We start from the raw sequence: 19,857 nt of genomic DNA on the forward strand, positions 1-19,857 counted from the left end.
GATCCAACCAAAGTTTTCTTTCCCTGAGAGCTGTGAAGCGCTGGTACGCCTTTAGGAATCCATCCGTTGACAGGTCTTCCACGATGTCAGCATGCAGTGCCCTGGAGGCCATACAACTGAATACAACCCCCCAGACTTTCATCTTTGTTCTTCACTTTACGGTGTCTCTGACAACATAGGGGCCAAAGAGGTCCAGTGCTGTTAGTTCAAATGGTGCGGCTGGTTCAGATCGTTCACGAGGAAGCTCACTCATCTGTTGCCTGCATAACCTTGCCTTGGTCTTTCGACAGTGCACACAGGAGTCGATGATGTTTCTTGCAATTCTTGGCCCCTGTACCACCCATGCTTTGGAGGTCACCCGGAGGAGTGTGCCAGCAACGCCTTCATGGTTGGCTCCATGGGCTTCCCGTGTGAGGAGGGTGCTGATCCAGGCATTATACGGGACCAGGGGTACTCTGGGGTCTCCCCAGGTGATGGCTTTGACTCTGCCGTAGCACCGCAGGAGCCCCGAAGTTTCGTCCTTGCTGACGACGAGTCTGTCTAGTGTCGTTGCAGGGAATGCAACCTCCTTTTGGGCGCCCAGTCACAGGTCTTGGAATGCAGCCGCAAGTTCTTTCACTGACAGTACCACCCCCCACTTTGCTGGGATAGGGGATCTCCCTATACAAGCCAACCACTTCTTCACCGCCCTTCTGGTATAGCCGACTACTCCACAGAGCTTAGCTAGAGAGCTGTACTTTTCTGGACCCACTTGGTCCATGAGTGCGGCCCCCCACAGTGTCTCTTTCGCCTTTGTGTCAACAGATTTGGCCTCAAGTTCTGGCTCTAGAAGCCTTTTAATACCATCGGTGGCTACTGGGTCTTTGTCCCCGGGTTTTAATGACTCCTTAGCTTGAGTCCTGGTTAGAACTGCTATGAAGGCTTTTCTCTGGAGTCCGTTTACTGTTTCTCTAGCTTCAGCCGCCACTTTTGCTGCAGATTTCAAAAGCCAATCTTGAACTGGACTAGACAGGAACTCGGGACCCTTCTGCCACACGGAGTTTTCATCTAATCGCTCGGGTGAACACCCTCTCATGACGACATCAGCGACTTCACCTGGGATGCACCACCAATCAGTTACAGATCCAGCCTTATGGATCCCCCCGACCCTATTTGCAAAGAATCTTTGAAATCCGTCTCTCTGGATGGCTCCCAGCACCGTCTGACGGTCTATGAAGTGGTAGCACTTTTCCACAGTCAATCTCCCATGTGACTCTGCTCTGCATGATAATGAAACAATTAAACGATTAAGTGATAATGTATCTGTGTACACAGGAGAACTTACTGCTATTCTATTAGCAGAAATACAACCACTGAAAACAATCATCTGTTCAGACTCAAGTTCATCACTCATAAGTTTACAATCCAGCCATTCTGAAAGCAGACAAGACCTCATTATAGAAATACAACAAACATTATATAGAATTCAGATGACGGGACTCACAGTAATATGTTTATGGATACCAGCACACATTACAGGGGTTAAAGGAAACCAAATAGCAGACACGGTGGCAAAAGCAGCACATAATAATATAGATCTAGCAATAAAATTAAGCAAAACAGAAATAAACAGCATCATTAAACAAAAACTAGGAGAGATGGCAAAAACAATGGGAGGAGGAGAGCAAAGGAAGATGGTTTTACAGTATCCAAAGAAAAGTGGGAGCAACTCAGCGCATGGAAAGAAGCAGGAAAGAGGAAAATATAATATCGAGGATCAGATTTGGCCATACGGGATTAAACAACACATTATCTTTTATCAATAAACACAATACAGACAGATGTGATGACTGTGGGCAGGAGGAATCCATTCATCATTTTACAACACAATGTCAGAAATATCAAAGGGAGAGAGAAGTGATGATTAGAAAGCTGAGAGACATTGATGAGGAATTATTGAGCAAGAACCGGAGCTAGTGGTACAAAATATTACTGCAGTTTCTTAAAACCACAAGGTTGATTGGGAGGATATAGGATGTGTGAGTGTGTGTATGAATAGGTGTATATCTATATGTATATAGGTTGTTGTTTTTTGTGTTTTGTAGTGTGTTTATCTGTATATATAGATATAATTATTTATTTATTTATTATTACTATTATTATTATTGTTATTATTATTATTATTATTATTTGTTTTACTTATAGTAGTATAGTAATAGTTCAGTTGGTTTAACGTTTCGATCCACACTCCATACCAGATGGTGGCGGTAATGCACCAAATCGTTTGCCAACCGCCATTAAACCTCAGAAAAGAAGAAGAAGAATTTGCTGTATTTGGATATGATAATACTTCCCCTAGGGTCCTTACGTCAGCTAGAGGCGCCCGGAATGTTTTGAGTGTAACACAGGAAGTCCGTCTGACCAGACAGAGCTTTGTTTGCATTGAAAAATCTACTTTTCACGAATAAACATCAAAGGTAAGCGCAATTTAAAGTTGTCTTTTGGCGAACCGATTTCTTTTGTCTTTATTCTTTGGTTCTGATCTCCGTAATGCGTTGTCGTAGACTGCAGAAACAGCTGTCATTTGAGTCGTATGGAGTGTATTCTGGACTAAGTCGGAGCCTTAGATCCAGAAATGCGGCGTTATTTGAGCTGTGTTTGTCACATTTAAAATAGCTTTATACCGCCTTTTAGCCCAGATTCTACTGTTTAATTTGATGTCCAGCATTCTCTCAGGGTTCACTTTTATTTTATTGTTTTTATTATTATTATTTTGTTCACATTCACATTTGTTCACATGAGGCCCTGATCCTCTTCCGTAGCGAAGCGATAAACTGAAATGATAATAAATTATTAAAATAGATGATTGTTGTTTACAAGAAATATTCAAATACGCCCTCCCAGCTGTTCATCATTTCCGGTTCCGGTTCTTCTTGCAGCAGCCACAGACCTGTATTTTCGTGTTGGGAGGAAAGATGGCGGCGGCCGAACCAGATATGGAGCCAGCGTCTGCTCCATGTTCGGAATTTCTCAACTTCTCCGCCAAAGACACCGCTGCGGTAAGAAGCTGCTAAATGTGTCCGCCCCGCCGAGGCCCCTGTGCGGCCACTGCGTCACTCTGAGCCCCGCAACTGCGCTACTTAGAGGTCAATCCGCGGGGCTGTGCCAAGCCACCGCTAATGCTAACATGTTAGGCTAACGGCGGAGAGTGATGTGTCAGAGCGAGGCTGACAGAGACACCTGTCCGCCTGTCAGGCCACTTCCCCGGGTTAAAACCCTGTGTTTACACCGTCAGAGCCGCGGGACACTGCGCGTCAACAACCGAGCAGTGTGAGACAGGGTCCTCAGAGACAGAGAGACAGGGTCCAGAGAGACAAGTTGACAATGTCCAATTAGATAAGTAGAGTCCAAAAGGTAGACAGTGTCTAAGTAGAAAGGGGGGACAGGTGTCACAGAGACGGACAGATGGTTGATGTCAGTAAACATTTAGCGTCTTTTGTGCTTCAAAATTAATTATTTACCAGAGAGTTAGAGAAACAGGGTCCACAGAGACGAGTAGAGACAATATGTCCTCCTGATATAGGAGACACGTTGATATAAAGCTGTTTTTCTCTGGACTTGTGAAAGGTTTGAGACAATATGCTGTAAGTTCACTGCAAATACACTGTATGTACACTGTACATACACTGTATTTACACTAAATACACTCTAGAACTCTAAAACCTGCTTTAATACTTTAAATGAAGGATATTTACTTGTGTTACAAACAATGATATTGAAGATAAATATGACGATAAATCTCGTCTCACATTATATCTACAGTATATATGATGACACATATATACTGTAGATATAATGTCCTTATATTATGTTATTGTTGTTGTATAAAATTGTCTCTTGGTCCTCAGCGCTGGCTAACGGCGGTCGATCTGCAGCAGGACGTATTCCGACACCTGGCCGTGTATGTTCCCAGAATTCTTTGCCTCGGTCCGACAGGGGTGAACAGCAGGGAGGAGCAGAGGGAGGAGCTAGCCTGTCAGCTGCTGCTCCTGGCTCCTCTGGAATGGCTGCTCCTGGGGGAGGAGCCTGCCGCTGGATTGGCGCGTCTCCAGGAGAACAACCAGCCGTCCCCGCTGTGTGGACATGTGTTCAAGGTGGGAGAGCCCACCTACTCCTGCAGGTAACCACACCCACTGATCTACTACACTCGTCTGTCTGTGTGCTACACCCGTCTGTCTGAGCTACACCTGTCTGTGTGCTACACCTGATAGTGAGCTAACCTTAACCTCGTACTGAGCTAACTTTAACCTGATACTAAACTAACCTTAAACTGATACTGAGCTAACATAAACCTGATATTATTATTAAACTGATACAGAGCTAACATAAACGTGATATTGAGCTAACCCTGACCTGATAATGAGCTAACTTTAACCTGATACTAAACGAACCTTAAACTGAGACTTAGCTAACATAAACCTGATATTAACATTAAACTGATACAGAGCTAACATAAATGTGATTTTGAGCTAACCCTGACCTGATAATGAGCTAACATAAGCCTGGTACTGAGGTAACCCTGAACTGATAGTGAGCTAACATAAACTTGGTACTGAGCTAACCCTGACCTGATACTGAGCTAACCCTAACCTGATAGTGAGCTAACATTAACCTAATTGTGAGCTAACAAAAACCTGGTACTGAGCTAACATGAACATTATACACTTATATGTGTATAATGTACAACCTAAACTTAACCCTAACCCTGACCTGATAGTGAGCCAACATAAACACGATACTGAGCTAACCCTGACTGATGGTAAGCTGACATTAACCTGATAGTTAGCTAACCCTGAACTGATAGTAAGCTAACGTTAACCTGATAGAGAGCTAACACTGGGCTAATTTACTGATAACCTAAAGAGGATCGAATAATTGAGTCTGTAAGGTTCTGCTTTGACCTTGTTTGTTTGTTTGTTTGTGTGTTTTGTTGTGTTTGTATTTGTTTCTCTTCTCAGCTGAACTTTAAAAGTAAACAATGAAGTTGGCTAACATTTTCCTAAGGATGTAGTTTTTGATCTGATTGGGTTTCGGTGGTGATCTGATCCAGATTCTGGGTTTTTCTTTTTCTTCTTAGTATTGATTTGGGGCAGGAGATAAAGCAACAATAATATCTTTCATTTTAGTTAAAGTCATTAATTGTTGCTTACGGATTAATGAACACAATGTTACAGGAAAACAAAAGTAAAAAGATTTATAACTGAAGTACAGTATATAAACATTGAACTAGATTATATCTACTATCTATAGAACTGTGATTATATCGTGTTGCGATTTAAATGTCGTGATAATATCTTATTGTGACTTAAATAGCTTGAAAATATTGTAATCAGACTTAAATATTGCAATAATATCGTATCGTTACTTAATTATCGTGATAATATTGTATCGGGACTTAAATATCGTGGTATCGTGATTAAATATTAAGAGCGTTATTATGTCACTGTGGAGGGACAAGTGTGCTGTTGGTGGCTGCACAGTGGAGCACAGTGTTTTACAGAGGATTTTATATATGAAGCTAATGTGCCGCATAAAGTCAGCAAACCTGTGTTTGTGTGTTCGCACCACTTCACATCAGACTGCGGCCAGCGGTCGCCGTATTTAGTCAGGGGACGTATTTCACCGACGTACAAACACACACATTGTTAAGAAAAGGTCACATAGAGCTCATAAAGGACCATTCTGACACGTCCTAATTAAACATATTTGTTCAGTACGTCCTCCATGACCAGAGCACAGACTCAGTCTGATACAGTCACATACAGCAGCTGATTATGCAGCTCGCCGCTGGCGATCAGCGGTGCTGCACTCTCTGTGCAGTCTCGCTGTTTTCTGCGCACGCTGCCATGTTGATATTGTCAGAGAACTAGTGGAGGGAGGGGGAGAGGATTGGAGCTGAGCGAGTGAGCGCTGCAAAGAGGACAAATCAGAAACCCCCTGGAAGAAGTGGGTGTGTGTTTGCCTGTGGTTCATTTGCATATAAAGGGACCATGCACGAAAACCGAGCGTTCTGAAAGGGGCGGGTTTAGCAGGTTTATTGAACTACTATGATGCTTCATCCTTATGGTATTTTGACCAAAGCATGTCACTGACATGAACATTAGGACACCAGGGTACTATTTTAATGGGGGAAATAGGGTATAATATGTCCCCTTTAAATATTGTGGTATCGTGACTTAAATAGCGTGATGATATCGTATTGTGTCTGGAATATTTTGATTACATGGTATTGCGACCTACATATCATGATAGTATCTTTTTGCAGCGTCTCTGGTGATTCACGTTGCTCCCAGTTCCGACGTAAATACAACGCAGCATTAATAGAAACATTTGCAGCAGTTACCATGGTGATTTACTTCATTTTTTTGTGTGTGTTCAGGGAGTGTGCCGCTGATCCCACATGTGTTCTGTGCATGCAGTGTTTCCTGGGCAGTGTCCACAAAGACCATCGATACAGGGTGAGTGTTTATGTACACATAAAGTAACCATGTGACCCAACACTGTTTAGGATGTGTGATGTCGGAGGTCAAAGTTCAACAAGCTGCACACAGAGCTACAAGTCTGTGGCTGACACTAAGAGTCCACTGTCTGCTGCATGTGATGTGACGCTACACACACGTACGCACACACACACACACATACACATAAATATACACATGTGCATTCTGGTAATCTGGTCCTTGTGAGGATCAGCATCGTAAACAACACGTGTGGGGCTGCAATGATCAGTCAATTATTAATCAAATAATACATTACTTGTCAAATATTTTGATAACTGATGAATTGGTTTGAGTGTGTTTTAATAATTAAAACCAGTCTGTGAGATTTTTCTGCTTCTTGAATGTGAATATTTTCTGGTTTCTTTTGCTCCATAAAACAAATAAATCATTAAAACTGAATCATTTTGGTTTGTGGACAAAAAGAAAGACATTTGAGAACTTCATGGTTTCCAGGTTTGACAAACACTGATTGACATTTTCTGACGTTTTACAGAGCAAACAGATTCGCAGATCACACGTTACAGTGTTATATGATGGTGAATGTGTGTGTCTGTTTTTAGATGACCACGTCAGGCGGTGGAGGTTTCTGTGACTGTGGAGACTCTGAGGCCTGGAAGAAAGGTCCTTACTGTCAGAAACACACACCCACAGACACCAGCAGAGACACTGAGGAGGTGAGACGGCTCTCTGTCTGTTTGTCCATCTGTGTGTGCCCTTCTCTCTGTCTCACCCTCTGCCTGCCTGTCTGTCTCTCAGGACCCCGTTGCTCAGCTTCCAGCTGATGTGGTTGCCCGTTGTTTCAGCATCTTCTCCATCATGCTGAGGTATGCTGTCAACCTTCTGACCTGGGACCAGGAGGACGAGCTGCCCGCAGGACTCAAACCACCGTACGAATTTAACCACAAACAACACAAAGAGTTTACATCTACGATATCTACAGAACATGCTCACTCTCCCACACCAAAGTCCATAGAGAGCAGTGATTTTAGCTTGTGGGGACACAGGAGTTGTTTATTCACTGCTGCCTCCATCAGTAAGCTCACATGGGTTGTTTTGTGAGTTCACCATTTGATATATTTCCTTTCAACTTAACTCAGTGACACAAAGTGACCACATGAGGCATCAGAGGACCAGCAGCTCCTGTGTCCCTGCGAGCTAAAATCACTGATTTACTCTGCAGGGTTTGGTGTGGGAGAGTGATTCTGGTTTACCAGTTTCCTGTTGGAAAAGTCTGTCAAACAGTGAGAATAAAGATGTGAATGTATTCTGAAGATGTAATAGACTTAAAAGGACGTAGATTTTTTTAACTGTGTTTTTTGTTGAATCACTAAAATCTGTTTTCCCTTGTGTCTTCGCTGGCAGCCATTTTGTTTTCACAATCTCACACAAGCACGCTTCATGAAACCTGACGTTCTGAGCTGATCAGTCACAAAGTGTGTGTGTGTGTGTGTGTGTGTGTGTACAGGGACAGAGCAGACACCTTCTACTGCATGTTGTTTAATGATGAAGTCCACACGTATGAGCAGGTGATCTACACGCTGCAGAAAGCCGTCAACTGCAGCCAAAAAGAGGCTGTAAGCTTTGCCACAACTGTCGACAGAGAGGTCAGAGTCTTAATTAATCAATCAATCAATCAATCGATCAATCATAAGAACACTGACCTGTGTTTGTGTGTTCAGGGCAGGAAGTCTGTTCGTTATGGAGACTTTCAGTTCTGTGAACAGGCCAAGTCCATCATCGTGGTGAGTGTCATGTGTGTCACACGTGTTGTCACATGTTAACTGTCGCTGAAGCGTCTTAATTATGCGTCTTTTTCTTCTTTTCCTTTTTTGGCCCTGCCCCCTCAGAGGAACACCGGCCGCCAGTCGAAGCCGCTCCGCGTTCAGGTGATGCACTCGTCTGTCGTCGCTCATCAGTGTTTTGCTCTGAAGACTCTCACCTGGCTGGGTCAGATCATTCAGTACTCTGGTAGGTCTGGACACCATTACCCATCACCCCACTATCTGTCTGTCTGTCTTTCTGTCTGTCTGTCTGTGTGTTGCTCTTCACTGTGTTGTGTGTGTGTGTGTGTGTGTGTGTTGCTCTTCACTGTGTTGTGTATGTGTATTGCTCTTCAGTGTGTTGTTTGTTTGTGTATGTGTGTGTTGCTCTTCAGTGTTGTTTGTGTGTGTGTGTGTTGCTCTTCAGTGTGTTGTTTGTGTGTGTGTATTGCTCTTCAGTGTGTTGTTTGTTTGTGTATGTGTGTGTTGCTCTTCAGTGTTGTTTGTGTGTGTGTGTTGCTCTTCAGTGTGTTGTTTGTGTGTTTATTTTTCAGATGGTCTTAGGAGAATTCTCTGTCAGGTTGGACTTCAGCAGGGTCCTGAAGGAGAGAACTCGTCCCTGGTCGACAGACTGATGCTCAACGACTCCAAGATGTGGAAAGGTAAAGCACACACACACCTGTACACACAGAAGGAGAGAGCTGTTGATTTGATGGTAAACGTGAAACCTCATGTTTGTGTACAGGAGCCAGGAACATCTACCACCAGCTGCTCATGAACAGTCTCCTCATGGACCTTGAGTACAAGAAGATCTTTGCCATTCAGTTTGCCAAGGTAACTCACCTGATTGATCCACATGTGGCTCTTTTCCATCATGCAGTTCCAGTTTTACTCCACTCAGTTGGTATCAGTTGGAACATCAGGAACACCAGGTGCTATCGCTGATGAATGAACAGTGTTAGCTGTACACTGTATAATGGAAAAGTGCCAATATTTACACCTGCGACATCACCAAAATAACCCGTATGGATCATTAGGTTTAATTTGGACACATAAATCCAATGTGATCACGACTGAATAAGAGAATAAATCTGATTTACATGCAGACTCATAGTTTCTGTCTGTGCTGGACATGGTTTTGGTCAGACGACACACTCGTGTGGACCCTTTTTGCGAGACTTTACTGTGATGAACATGGATGAAGGACATGAAAGACACACGTATAGATCTCCAGATGTCACCTGACTCAATTTGTTTACCATGTTGGCAGGAAAAGCATCTTTAAAAATGTTCCCAGAATTCCCATCACTTGAACACCTAACAACCAAACAGCTGCCTTCTTAAAGGGGCAGGCGTGATCTTCAACCATAGGCTGTTTGTAAAAATGAACGTCATCTTCCGGTTTGAAAAGTGAAGCCTAGGAAGTTGCTGTTGGCCACTAGGTGGCGACACTGTTGGATTTCACTAAATGTTTTCCTCAGGAGATTGTGGTCTCAATCACTCGTATCAGCTCCCCCTAAAAAGAACATGATGTTAATTTTGTAAATGATCTTCACATTTAGAGAATATATTGATGACGCCAGTGTGATTTGACAGCTGGTGACTGAGTGAATTTCAGGTTTTTGGGCGGCGAAAATGAGCAACTCTTGAGGCTTAGAAGCCTTTGTCTTTTTCTCATAGATGATCTTTGACCATCGCACCAAAGACGACAGTCCCTATCGAATGTGACATACAACAGCAAACTAAAAATGTTTTTATTATTATTATAAATGTTCATTTAACGTCATTATTCTTATCATTTGAGCCAAATCAGAATCCATCAGATTCAAACAATGCCCAACCCTCCTAATGAAAATAGCTATCCCGGTGCATGCTGGGAGTTTAGATAGGATGGGGGGGGCACGCGGGGTCAGCATGGCAGTAGTGACCTCTGACCTCTAACCTCTTTAGAACTACAGGCGCCTCCAGACAGATTTTATGGAGGATGACCACGAGCGAGTGGTGTCAGTGACGTCACTGTCCGTTCAGCTCTTCACTGTCCCGACCATGGTGAGTACTGGCTCCGCCCCCTCCTCACCACACACACCTCTCTCTCTCTCTCTCTGTCTTGCTCTCTTTCTCCCCCTGCTGGTAGAACTACGAACGACTGCAGAGCGACTATGTGACGGACGACCACGACCGTGAGTTCTCCATCACTGACCTCTCCGTGCAAATGTTCACCGTCCCGTCACTGGTGAGTGAGGTCACACTGACACAGAGGTGAGAGGTGATGATGTCATCAGAGCTGCAGATGATGTCATCGGAGGTGCAGGTGTTCCCAATATTCTGACCAACACATTCACACTCGCACTGTTGGAATCATTGTCCTGTCAGCGAATCGGTCATCAAGTACATTTCCTGTCGTGCTGATTTCACCTTTGTGTGTATGTGTGTGTCTTCAGGCACGGATGTTGATGGTGGAGCAGAACCTCATGAGCACGATTATCAGGACGTTTGTGGATCACCTCCGTCACAGAGACCTGCAGGGACGATTCCAGTTCGACCGGTACACGGCACAGCAGGCCTTCAAGTTCGGCCGAGTCCAGAGCCTCATCGGAGACCTGAAGTAAGAACCACTAACTCACTCTTTCATTCATATATTTTATGTTTTGTGGATACTCACAGGTTTTTGACGTGTGGACAGGTACGTCCTGATCAGTCGTCCCTCTGAATGGACCAATCAGCTCAGACTGAAGTTTCTAGAAGGTCTGGATGCTTTTCTGGAGCTGCTCAAGTGTATGCAGGTAAACTGGAGAGACAAGGAAACCTGAGGGTCACCTGGACCTGTCTGTCTCTGACCTGTGTACATGTCTGTCTGTTCAGGGTATGGACCCGGTGGTGAGACAGGTGGGACAGCACATAGAGATGGAGCCTGAATGGGAGGCAGCGTTCACACTGCAGATGAAACTCACTCCCATCATCTCCATGATCCAGGAGTGGTGCTGCACTGATGTAAGCCTATACTGAGCTACATAATGCTATGCTATGCTAGTGAGTCCTCCATGAATCTATGCTATGCTACACAATGCTGCTCAGTGCTACATAAATCAATGCTATGCTACTCAGCACTACATGAATATATGCTATGCTGCTCAGTGCTACATGAATCTATGCTGTGCTACTCGGCACTATATAAATCAGCGCTCTGCTGCTCAATGCTAAATGAATCTAGGCTACGTTACACAATGCTACTCAGTATTACATGAATCTATGCTATGCTAGACAATGCTGCTCAGTGCTACATGGATCTATGCTATGCTACTCAGCACTACATTAATGTATGCTGTGCTACTCAGCACTATATAAATCAGCGCTCTGCTGCTCAGTGCTAAATGAATCTATGCTATGCTACACAATGCTTCTCAGTATTACATGAATCTATGCTATGCTAGACAATGCTTCTCAGTGCTACATGAATCTATGCTATGCTACTCAGCACTACATTAATGTATGCTGTGCTACTCAGTGTTACTCTACTACTCTGCGATAGTCTAGAATGAGTATTGCCCTCTGGTGGCCATTCAATATAATCCTACTTCTGAGTTATACTTGGCGAGCTGGTTTATGGACTCGATGACCCACAGTGTTGTACAAATCTTTTATAGTGCTACAAGATGCTATGAAGCTATTCTACACTTAAAACATGACACTGTGCTTCACAATGCTATATATTTCTGCTACATGATGCTAAGCAACACAGTTCCCTACAACACCATGTTACAATTGTGTGTGTGTGTGTTTCAGGAGCACGTGTTGATCGAGGCGTACAGGAGGTGTCTGAGCGCGCTCAGTCAGTGTCACAGTGGCCTCCCTGATGGTGAGCAGCCAATCAGCTTGAATCTGGCCGGACACTGTGTGGAGACGTTCAGGTACCAGGTGTCCCAGGAAAAGGTGTCCATACACCTGCCGGTGTGCAGACTGCTGGCAGGTAAACACACACACACACACACGATCTGTGAGCTAATGACAGTGATAATGTGATAATGCAGCTTGATGAAGAGGCGACAGCCATTTCCAGCAGGTGGTGACACTGAGAACACACAGTAACCAGCGCTGTTGTCCTACAGGTCTGCATGTTCTGTTGAGCAGGACTGAGGTGGCCTCACGTGCCCCTGAGCAGCTCCCCCTGGTGGGTCACCTGATCAATACATCCACTATGATCACTGATCAGTACATCCACTCTGATCTGTCTGTCTGTGTGTGTGTGTGTGTGTGTGTATCCTCAGGGTGAACTCAGCCCCCCCCTACTGATTGAGCTCCCCCTCCGCTGCCTGGTGCTCTGTGCCCAAGTGCATGCTGGGATGTGGAGGAGGAACGGCTTCTCCCTGATCAACCAGGTGAGTCCAAAACGGAATTATGATTGGTTATCTAGATAACTTCAAGTTTGACTCTGGTTAACCAGGCACTTTCAGGTTAAACTTAATATTTAACTCTGGTTATCCGGATAACTTCATGTTTAATGGTAACAACGTTCTTCTTGTTTCAGATCTATTATTACCACAATGTGAAGTGCAGAGTGGAGATGTTTGACAAAGACATCAACATGCTGCAGGTCAACACACACACACACACACAGCACTGTCCACGCTGACCGCTGCACTGACACCACTGACCAGCTGTAATGTCTCCAGGTGGGGGCGTCCATGATGGATCCAAACCACTTCCTGATGATTGTTATGAGTCGATTTGAACTTTTCCACATATTCAGCTCCGCGGACGTCAGGAAGAGATACAGAGAGGCCAACAAGGTCAGTACTGACACTGACAGAGGTCAAGAAGAGATACAGAGAGCCCAACAAGGTCAGTACTGACACTGACAGGGGTCAAGTAGAGATACAGAGAGGTCAACAAAGTCAGTACTGACACTGACAGAGGTCAGGAGGAGATACAGAGAGGTCAACAAAGTCAGTACTGACACTGACAGAGGTCAGGCAGACATGGTGAGAGGTCAACAAGGTCAAGACTGACACTGACAGAGGTCAGGAGACATGGTGAGAGGTCAACAAGGTCAGTACTGAACACTGAAGTGATAGGTCAGAGAGAGCCACAGCAAGGTCAGTACTGACACTGACAGAGGTCGGGAAGTCAAAGTCAGTACTGACACTGACAGACAGAGGTCAGGAAGAGATACAGAGGCCAAGGCAAGGTCAGTACTGACACTGACAGGGGTCAGGAAGAGATACAGAGAGGCCAACAAGTTCAGTACTGACACTGACAGAGGTCAGGAAGAGATATAGAGAGGTCAACAAGGTCAGTACTGACAGTGACAGAGGTTAGGAGGCGATAGGAGGGTTAGGGTTAGGAGGAGATACAAAGAGGCCAACAAAGTCAGTACTGACACTGACAGAGGTCAGGAAGAGATACAGAGGTCAACAAAATCAGTACCGACACTGACAGAGGTCAGGAAGAGATACAGAGAGGTCAACAACACTGACAGGTACTCAACAAGGAAACTACTGACAGGTCAGGAAGAGATACAGAGAGGTCAACAAGGTCAGTACTGACACTGACAGAGGTCAGGAAGAGATACAGAGAGGTCAACAAGATCAGTACTGACACTGACAGAGGTCAGGAAGAGATACAGAGAGGCCAACACAGTCAGTACTGACACTGACAGAGGTCAGGCAGAGATACAGAGAGGTCAACAAGGTCAGTACTGACAGTGACAGGGGTTAGGAGGAGATACAAAAAGGCCAACAAAGTCAGTACTGACACGGACAAAGGTCAGGAAGAGATACAGAAGTCAACAAGGTCAGTACTGACACTGACAGAGGTCAGGAAGAGATACAGAGGTCAACAAGATCAGTACTGACACTGACAGAGGTCAGGAAGAGATACAGAGGTCAACAAGATTAGTACTGACAGGTCAGGAAGAGATACAGAGAGGCCAACAAAGTCAGTACTGACACTGACTGAGATACAGAGAGGCCAACAAAGTCAGTACTGACAATGACAGAGGTCAGGCAGAGATACAGAGAGGTCAACAAAGTCAGAACTGACAGAGGTCAAGAAGAGATACAGAGAGGTCAACAAAGTCAGTACTGACAGAGGTCAGGCAGACATGGTGAGAGGTCAACAAGGTCAAGACTGACACTGACTGAGGTCAGGAAGAGATACAGAGAGGCCAACAAGGTCAGTACTGACACTGACAGAGGTCAGGAAGAGATACAGAGAGGTCAACAAGGTCAGTACTGACACTGACAGAGGTCAGGAAGAGGACAGAGAGGCCAACAAGGTCAATACTGACACTAATGACACTGTGTGTGTTGACAGGATGTGGTCCAGCAGAACAACACACTGATTGAGGAGATGCTTCACCTCATCATCATGGTCATCGGTGAGTTAATAGATGACGCCGATGAGAAAAGTAACGTTACACACGAGGCCAGAGCAACACTGTGTGTGTTTGTGTGTGTGTGATACAGCGTACTGCAATTTTTAAATTGTAGGAGGCGCAATATCTGTTAAAGCCAAAATGTGTGTCAAAATATAATTTTAGATGAATTATTGTCTTTATCTATACACATGTTATTCTCCTCACCGAAGACAACATGTTGGTTTCTCAGCTGCACAAATATCACACTTTTATCATTTTAAATATGTTTTTCAAATGACAATAATGTAAAAATCATACATCATTCACTCAAATATCGCAAATCATATCGTAATCGCAATTCCTTTAAAAAAAGAATCGCAATTAGATATTTGTTCAAAATCGCTCAGCCCTAGTGTGTGTGTGTGTATCTTTGTGAGCACCAAAAAACTTATATACCTAAGGAAGTGAGGACATTTTGGCTGGTCCCCACATTCTGACACCCCTTTAACGTGTCTTTTTCAGGGTTAAGACCTGGTTTTAGGGTTAGAATTAGGTTTAGGTTGCAGTTAGGGTAAATGTTAGAATTAGGCACTTAGTTGCGATGGTTAAAGTGGACATATTATACCCTATTTCCCCAATTAAAATAGTTCCCTGATGTCCTAATGAACATGTCAGTGACATGCTTTGGTCAAAATACCATAAGGATGAAGCATCATAGCAGTTCAATAACCCTGCTAAACCTTCCCCTTTCAGAATGCTCGGTTTTGTGCATGGTCCCTTTATATGCAAATGAGACACAGGCAAACACACACCCACTTCTTCCAGAGGGTTTCTGATTTGTCCTCTTTACAGCGCTCACTCGCTCAGCTTCATTCCTCTCACCCTCCCTCCACTAGTTCTCTGACAATATCAACATGGCAGCGTGCGCAGAAAACAGCGAGAGTGCTGTCACAGGAAGAGACGTCCTACATAAGGATCGAGCCGAACACTGTCCAACTGTAAATCAGTTAAAAACATTTGGGGACAGCACCGCTGATCGCCAGCGGCGCGCGGTGGGCTGAAAAAACTGCCGCTGTATGTTACTGTATCAGACTGGTGACTGTATGCTCCGGAGCTGGCGATCAGTCACACACAGCGCCAGTTTAGGCAGCTCGCCGCTCGCCACTGGCGATCAGCGGTGGCGATCAGCGGTGCTGTCCCTATGTCTTTTTAACTGATTTTCACAGAGAGTGCAGCACCGCTGATCGCTGCATTAACTGCTGCTGTATGTGATTGTATCAGACTGAGTCTGTGCTGCGGTCATGGAGGACGTACTGAACAAATATTTTTAATTAGGACGTGTCAGAATGGTCAGTTATGACCTCTGTGTGACCTTTTCTTAACATGTGTGTGTTTGTACGTCGCTGACTAAATACGGCGACTGCTGGCCGCAGTCTGATGTGAAGTGGTGCGAACACACGAACACACGTTTGCTGACTTTATCCGGCACATTAGCTTCATATATAAAATCCTCTGTAAAACACTGTGCTCCATTGTGCAGCCACCAACAGCACACTTGTCCCTCCACGTTGACATAATACCGCTCTTCCTCCCTCGCCTGCACTCTCGCAGGGACAAAGTGGAGCTAAGGTGGAGCTCTCCAAGTAAACTTACTGGTGGGCGGTAACATTTGCGGTGAAATGCGCATGCTGCCGTCATAAGTGCAGGGAATTCAACATGGAGTGTTTTATCACCTATACTTACACTAAGGGGGACCACGAAAACATGACTGAGTATTCTTTTTCCACACTTTGGCGACTGGTAGGGCCTCCAGAGTCCCAAATATAAGTATTAAAATGGTTAAAAAGTTGATTTTGCATAATATGTCCCCTTTAAGGTAAGGGTTAGGGAATGCATTATGTCAATGAATGTCCTCACTATGAATACTATATAAACGTGTGTGTGCGTGCGCTTGTTTCCAGGTGAGCGTTATGTGTCAGGTGTTGGACAGGTGGCGCCCTTTGATGAGGTCAGAAGAGAAATCATCCACCAGCTGTCGATCAGACGGATGGCTCACAGTGAGCTGGTGAAGGCTTTACCTGAGAATGTGAGACACCTGTTCACCTGTCTGTCTGTTCACCTGTCTGTCTGTTTACATGTCATGTGACCTGTGACTCTCCTCTACTTTTCAGGGGAATAAGGAGACAGGTCTGGAGCGAGTCATCGACAGCGTGGCTTCATTCAAGTGTGTTTACATTTCCAACTTAAATACACCATTATCACTGCTGTTCCACCTTATCTATAACTACCACAGTTGACAAGTCACATTGATTTGAATGAGGCAGTGACATCATCGATGACATCATCACTTTGTGTGCGTCCACAGGGAACCAGGTGTGACGGGGCGTGGCCTGTATGAGCTGCGTCCTGAGTGGAACAAACATTTCAACCTGTACTTCCATCACTATAGCAGAGCCGACCAGTCTAAGGTGTGTTGTCATGGTAACCACCGTCCTTCCATCAACACAGCTGGACTGTCATGGTAACTGTGTCCGTGTGTGTGTTTCAGGCGGAAGAGGCTCAGAGGAAGCTGAGGAGACAGAATGGTGAAGACACAGGTAAACACACGTGTGTATGTGGGTGTGAGACCATGGTAACAGCAGGTGAAAATGATAAAATGTAAATCTATGTGTGTGTGTGTGTTCAGCCCTCCCTCCCCCTCCCCTCCCCCCGCTCTCCCCCCTCTTTGCCAGTCTGGTGAACCTGCTGCAGTGTGACATGCTGCTGGCCATAGAGGGCGCTGTGCTGCAGTGGGCTGTGGAGCCCAGTGGGGGGGGCTGGACTGAGTCCATGCTGCAGAGGGTAAGAGCCACACCTACACACCGTCTTTGATGTCACAGATCACACTCTAACTCTGTGTGTGCGTGCACACGTGTCCAGTCCAATACAATTTTATTTACAAAGCACTTTAAAAAATAAAGCTGAAACAAAGTGCAGAGATAAATAAATAAAACAAATAAAATATGAAAATGACCTAATAATTATTATTATGATGATAATAATAATAATAATAATAATACATTTCACAGCGCTCAAGGTCGTCTTACAGATTAAACAACAGCATGGAGAGCAGAGAAAAAACTCTTTGACAGAACCAGACTCAAAGATGTGCAGCATCTGCCTCGACTGGTTGGGGTGAAAGGAGAAATGGGGGACAGATAGGGGGGAGAGAAAGGACAAGAGGTAGAGATGAGGTAGAGACAGAAGAAAATAATAGCCTCGAAAAACTGGATCTGGATCCTGCAACCTGCGAGATGAGAGCAGACAGAGAGAGAGAGAGAGGAAAGGAAGGAAAGACAAAAACTATGGCGAGAAAGATTTATGACATATAATAAAGTTAGTATTATGTCAACAATAATAGACCTAAGAACCAACAATTAAACAAAATATTGTAGAACACAAATGTTATGCAATAAAACCATAAGAAAGATGAGAACTAACGTCTCACACTGGGTCCAAAGCCAAAGAGTAAAAATGGGTTTTAAGATGTGCTTTAAAGGGGACATATTATACCCTATTTCCCCCATTAAAATAGTTTCCTGGTGTCCTAATGAACATGTCAGTGACATGCTTTGGTCAAAATACCATAAGGATGAAGAATCATAGTAGTTGAATAACCCTGCAAAACCCGCCCCTTTCAGAACGCTCGGTTTTCGGGCATGGTCCCTTTACATGCAAATGAGATACAGGAAAACACACACCCACTTCTTCCAGGGGGTTTCTGATTTGTCCTCTTTACAGCGCTTTACAGCTCTATTCGTCTCCCCCTCCCTCCACTAGTTCTCTGACAATATCAACATGGCAGCGTGCGCAGAAAACAGCGAGAGTGCCGTCACAGAAAGAGACGTCCTACATAAGGATCGAGCCGAACAGTGCCGAACTGTAAATCAGTTAAAACTCTTATGAACAGCGCCACTGATCGCCACCACCAGCGGCGCGCGGCGAGCTGAATAAACTGCATGTTGCTGTATCAGACCGGCGACTGTGCTCCGGAGACCTCCCCACCGCTGACCAGCTCCGGTACTCCGGCGAGCTGGCGATCAGCGGTGCTGTCCCTATGCCCCTAACTGATTTTCACAGAGAGTGCAGCACCGCTGATCGCCACCACTGACCAGCCCCGGTGCTCCGGGCAGTTTAGGCAGCTCGCCGCGGGACGGTAACATTCGCGGTGAAATGCGCATGCTGCCGTCATAAGCGCAGGGAATTCAACATCGAGCGTTTAATCGCCTATACTTACACTAAGCGGAACCAGGAAAACATGACTGAGTATTCTTTTTCGACACTTTGGCCCCCAGAGTCCCAAATATCAGTATTAAAATGGTTAAAAAGTTGATTTTGCATAATATGTCCCCTTTAAAAGTGGACAATGAAGGGGTGTGTCTAACAGTGAGGGTGTGTTTATAACAGCGAAGGACCGTGTTTAACGGCAGAGGGGTGTGTCTACTGCACCAAATTGACAGTATCACTTGTCCATTTTAAAAGCCAGGCTTTACATGATGTGTCAAAGGGCCCAGGTCAACAGGTAGGGTCTCACTGCAGCCATTTGTGTGTTCAGGTGCTCCACCTGGTGGGCATGGCTCTGCTGGAGGAGCAGCAGCAGCTGGAGAACAGCAGCATAGATGATGACATCGTCACCTTCAACTACACCTGCAAGATCACACGTCAGTGACACAGCAACACAATAACACAACATAAAGAGCAAAACAACACAACAAAAACCTTTGTGTTTGTGTGTGTGTGTGTGTGTAGGTCCAGGTGAGTCTCCCAGTCCTTCTGGAAGTGTCCTCGCTCTGTTGGAGTCTCTGCAGAACGCTCCTCACCTGGAGGTTCATAAAGACATGATCACCTGGATCCTCAAGGTAACTGTCGTCATGGCAACTGTAACACCTTTTTCATCACCTACTCTGTGTGTGTGTGTGTTAGTTAGAGGTTTACTGAATTTTAAAAGCTGGTTGAATAACGATCATTTGATGCGTGAAAGAATGGCCGACAAGTCATCTAATACTTTTTTGCAGCAGCATTACATTTCTGAGGGTACTTGAATGCATCACGTATGCTGTGGACCCATATTCCTGTCACTATGGAACACCACAAGGCTCACAATTCATCTACATAATTACGTGCTATTCAAGGATGAAATAAACACACGTTCAGTGAAAGAATA

The 19,857-nt window shown here is 44.8% G+C and overlaps 1 protein-coding gene across 9 annotated transcripts in view; it reads left to right on the forward strand.

Moving 5' to 3' along the window:
* Positions 1-2,367: 2,367 nt before the first annotated feature.
* ubr2 (ubiquitin protein ligase E3 component n-recognin 2) overlaps positions 2,368-19,857 on the forward strand; it is a 26,453-nt gene continuing 8,963 nt past the window's right edge. For 5 of the 9 annotated variants that reach the window (XM_044045876.1, XM_044045877.1, XM_044045878.1 and 2 more), the window contains exons 1-28: positions 2,368-2,456; positions 2,919-3,038; positions 3,888-4,159; positions 6,419-6,497; positions 7,100-7,213; positions 7,296-7,426; positions 8,005-8,143; positions 8,219-8,281; positions 8,387-8,507; positions 8,854-8,961; positions 9,045-9,133; positions 10,250-10,348; positions 10,741-10,904; positions 10,983-11,082; positions 11,162-11,290; positions 12,083-12,266; positions 12,406-12,467; positions 12,565-12,675; positions 12,825-12,890; positions 12,970-13,086; positions 14,612-14,675; positions 16,616-16,740; positions 16,826-16,878; positions 17,020-17,122; positions 17,203-17,251; positions 17,341-17,495; positions 19,249-19,354; positions 19,443-19,552. In XM_044045876.1, the coding sequence (XP_043901811.1) occupies positions 2,955-3,038; positions 3,888-4,159; positions 6,419-6,497; positions 7,100-7,213; positions 7,296-7,426; positions 8,005-8,143; positions 8,219-8,281; positions 8,387-8,507; positions 8,854-8,961; positions 9,045-9,133; positions 10,250-10,348; positions 10,741-10,904; positions 10,983-11,082; positions 11,162-11,290; positions 12,083-12,266; positions 12,406-12,467; positions 12,565-12,675; positions 12,825-12,890; positions 12,970-13,086; positions 14,612-14,675; positions 16,616-16,740; positions 16,826-16,878; positions 17,020-17,122; positions 17,203-17,251; positions 17,341-17,495; positions 19,249-19,354; positions 19,443-19,552 (2,997 nt within the window). In that variant the 5' untranslated portion in view covers positions 2,368-2,456; positions 2,919-2,954. Of the gene's footprint in view, positions 2,457-2,883; positions 3,039-3,887; positions 4,160-6,418; positions 6,498-7,099; positions 7,214-7,295; positions 7,427-8,004; positions 8,144-8,218; positions 8,282-8,386; positions 8,508-8,853; positions 8,962-9,044; positions 9,134-10,249; positions 10,349-10,433; positions 10,533-10,740; positions 10,905-10,982; positions 11,083-11,161; positions 11,291-12,082; positions 12,267-12,405; positions 12,468-12,564; positions 12,676-12,824; positions 12,891-12,969; positions 13,087-14,611; positions 14,676-16,615; positions 16,741-16,825; positions 16,879-17,019; positions 17,123-17,202; positions 17,252-17,340; positions 17,496-19,248; positions 19,355-19,442; positions 19,553-19,857 lie in introns of all 9 variants that reach the window. The other 4 variants (XM_044045871.1, XM_044045875.1, XM_044045873.1 and 1 more) reach the window with 3 other exon arrangements.

This window comes from Solea senegalensis, linkage group LG15, assembly GCF_019176455.1.
Source record: "Solea senegalensis isolate Sse05_10M linkage group LG15, IFAPA_SoseM_1, whole genome shotgun sequence".
In the NCBI taxonomy this organism is placed as follows: domain Eukaryota; kingdom Metazoa; phylum Chordata; class Actinopteri; order Pleuronectiformes; family Soleidae; genus Solea; species Solea senegalensis.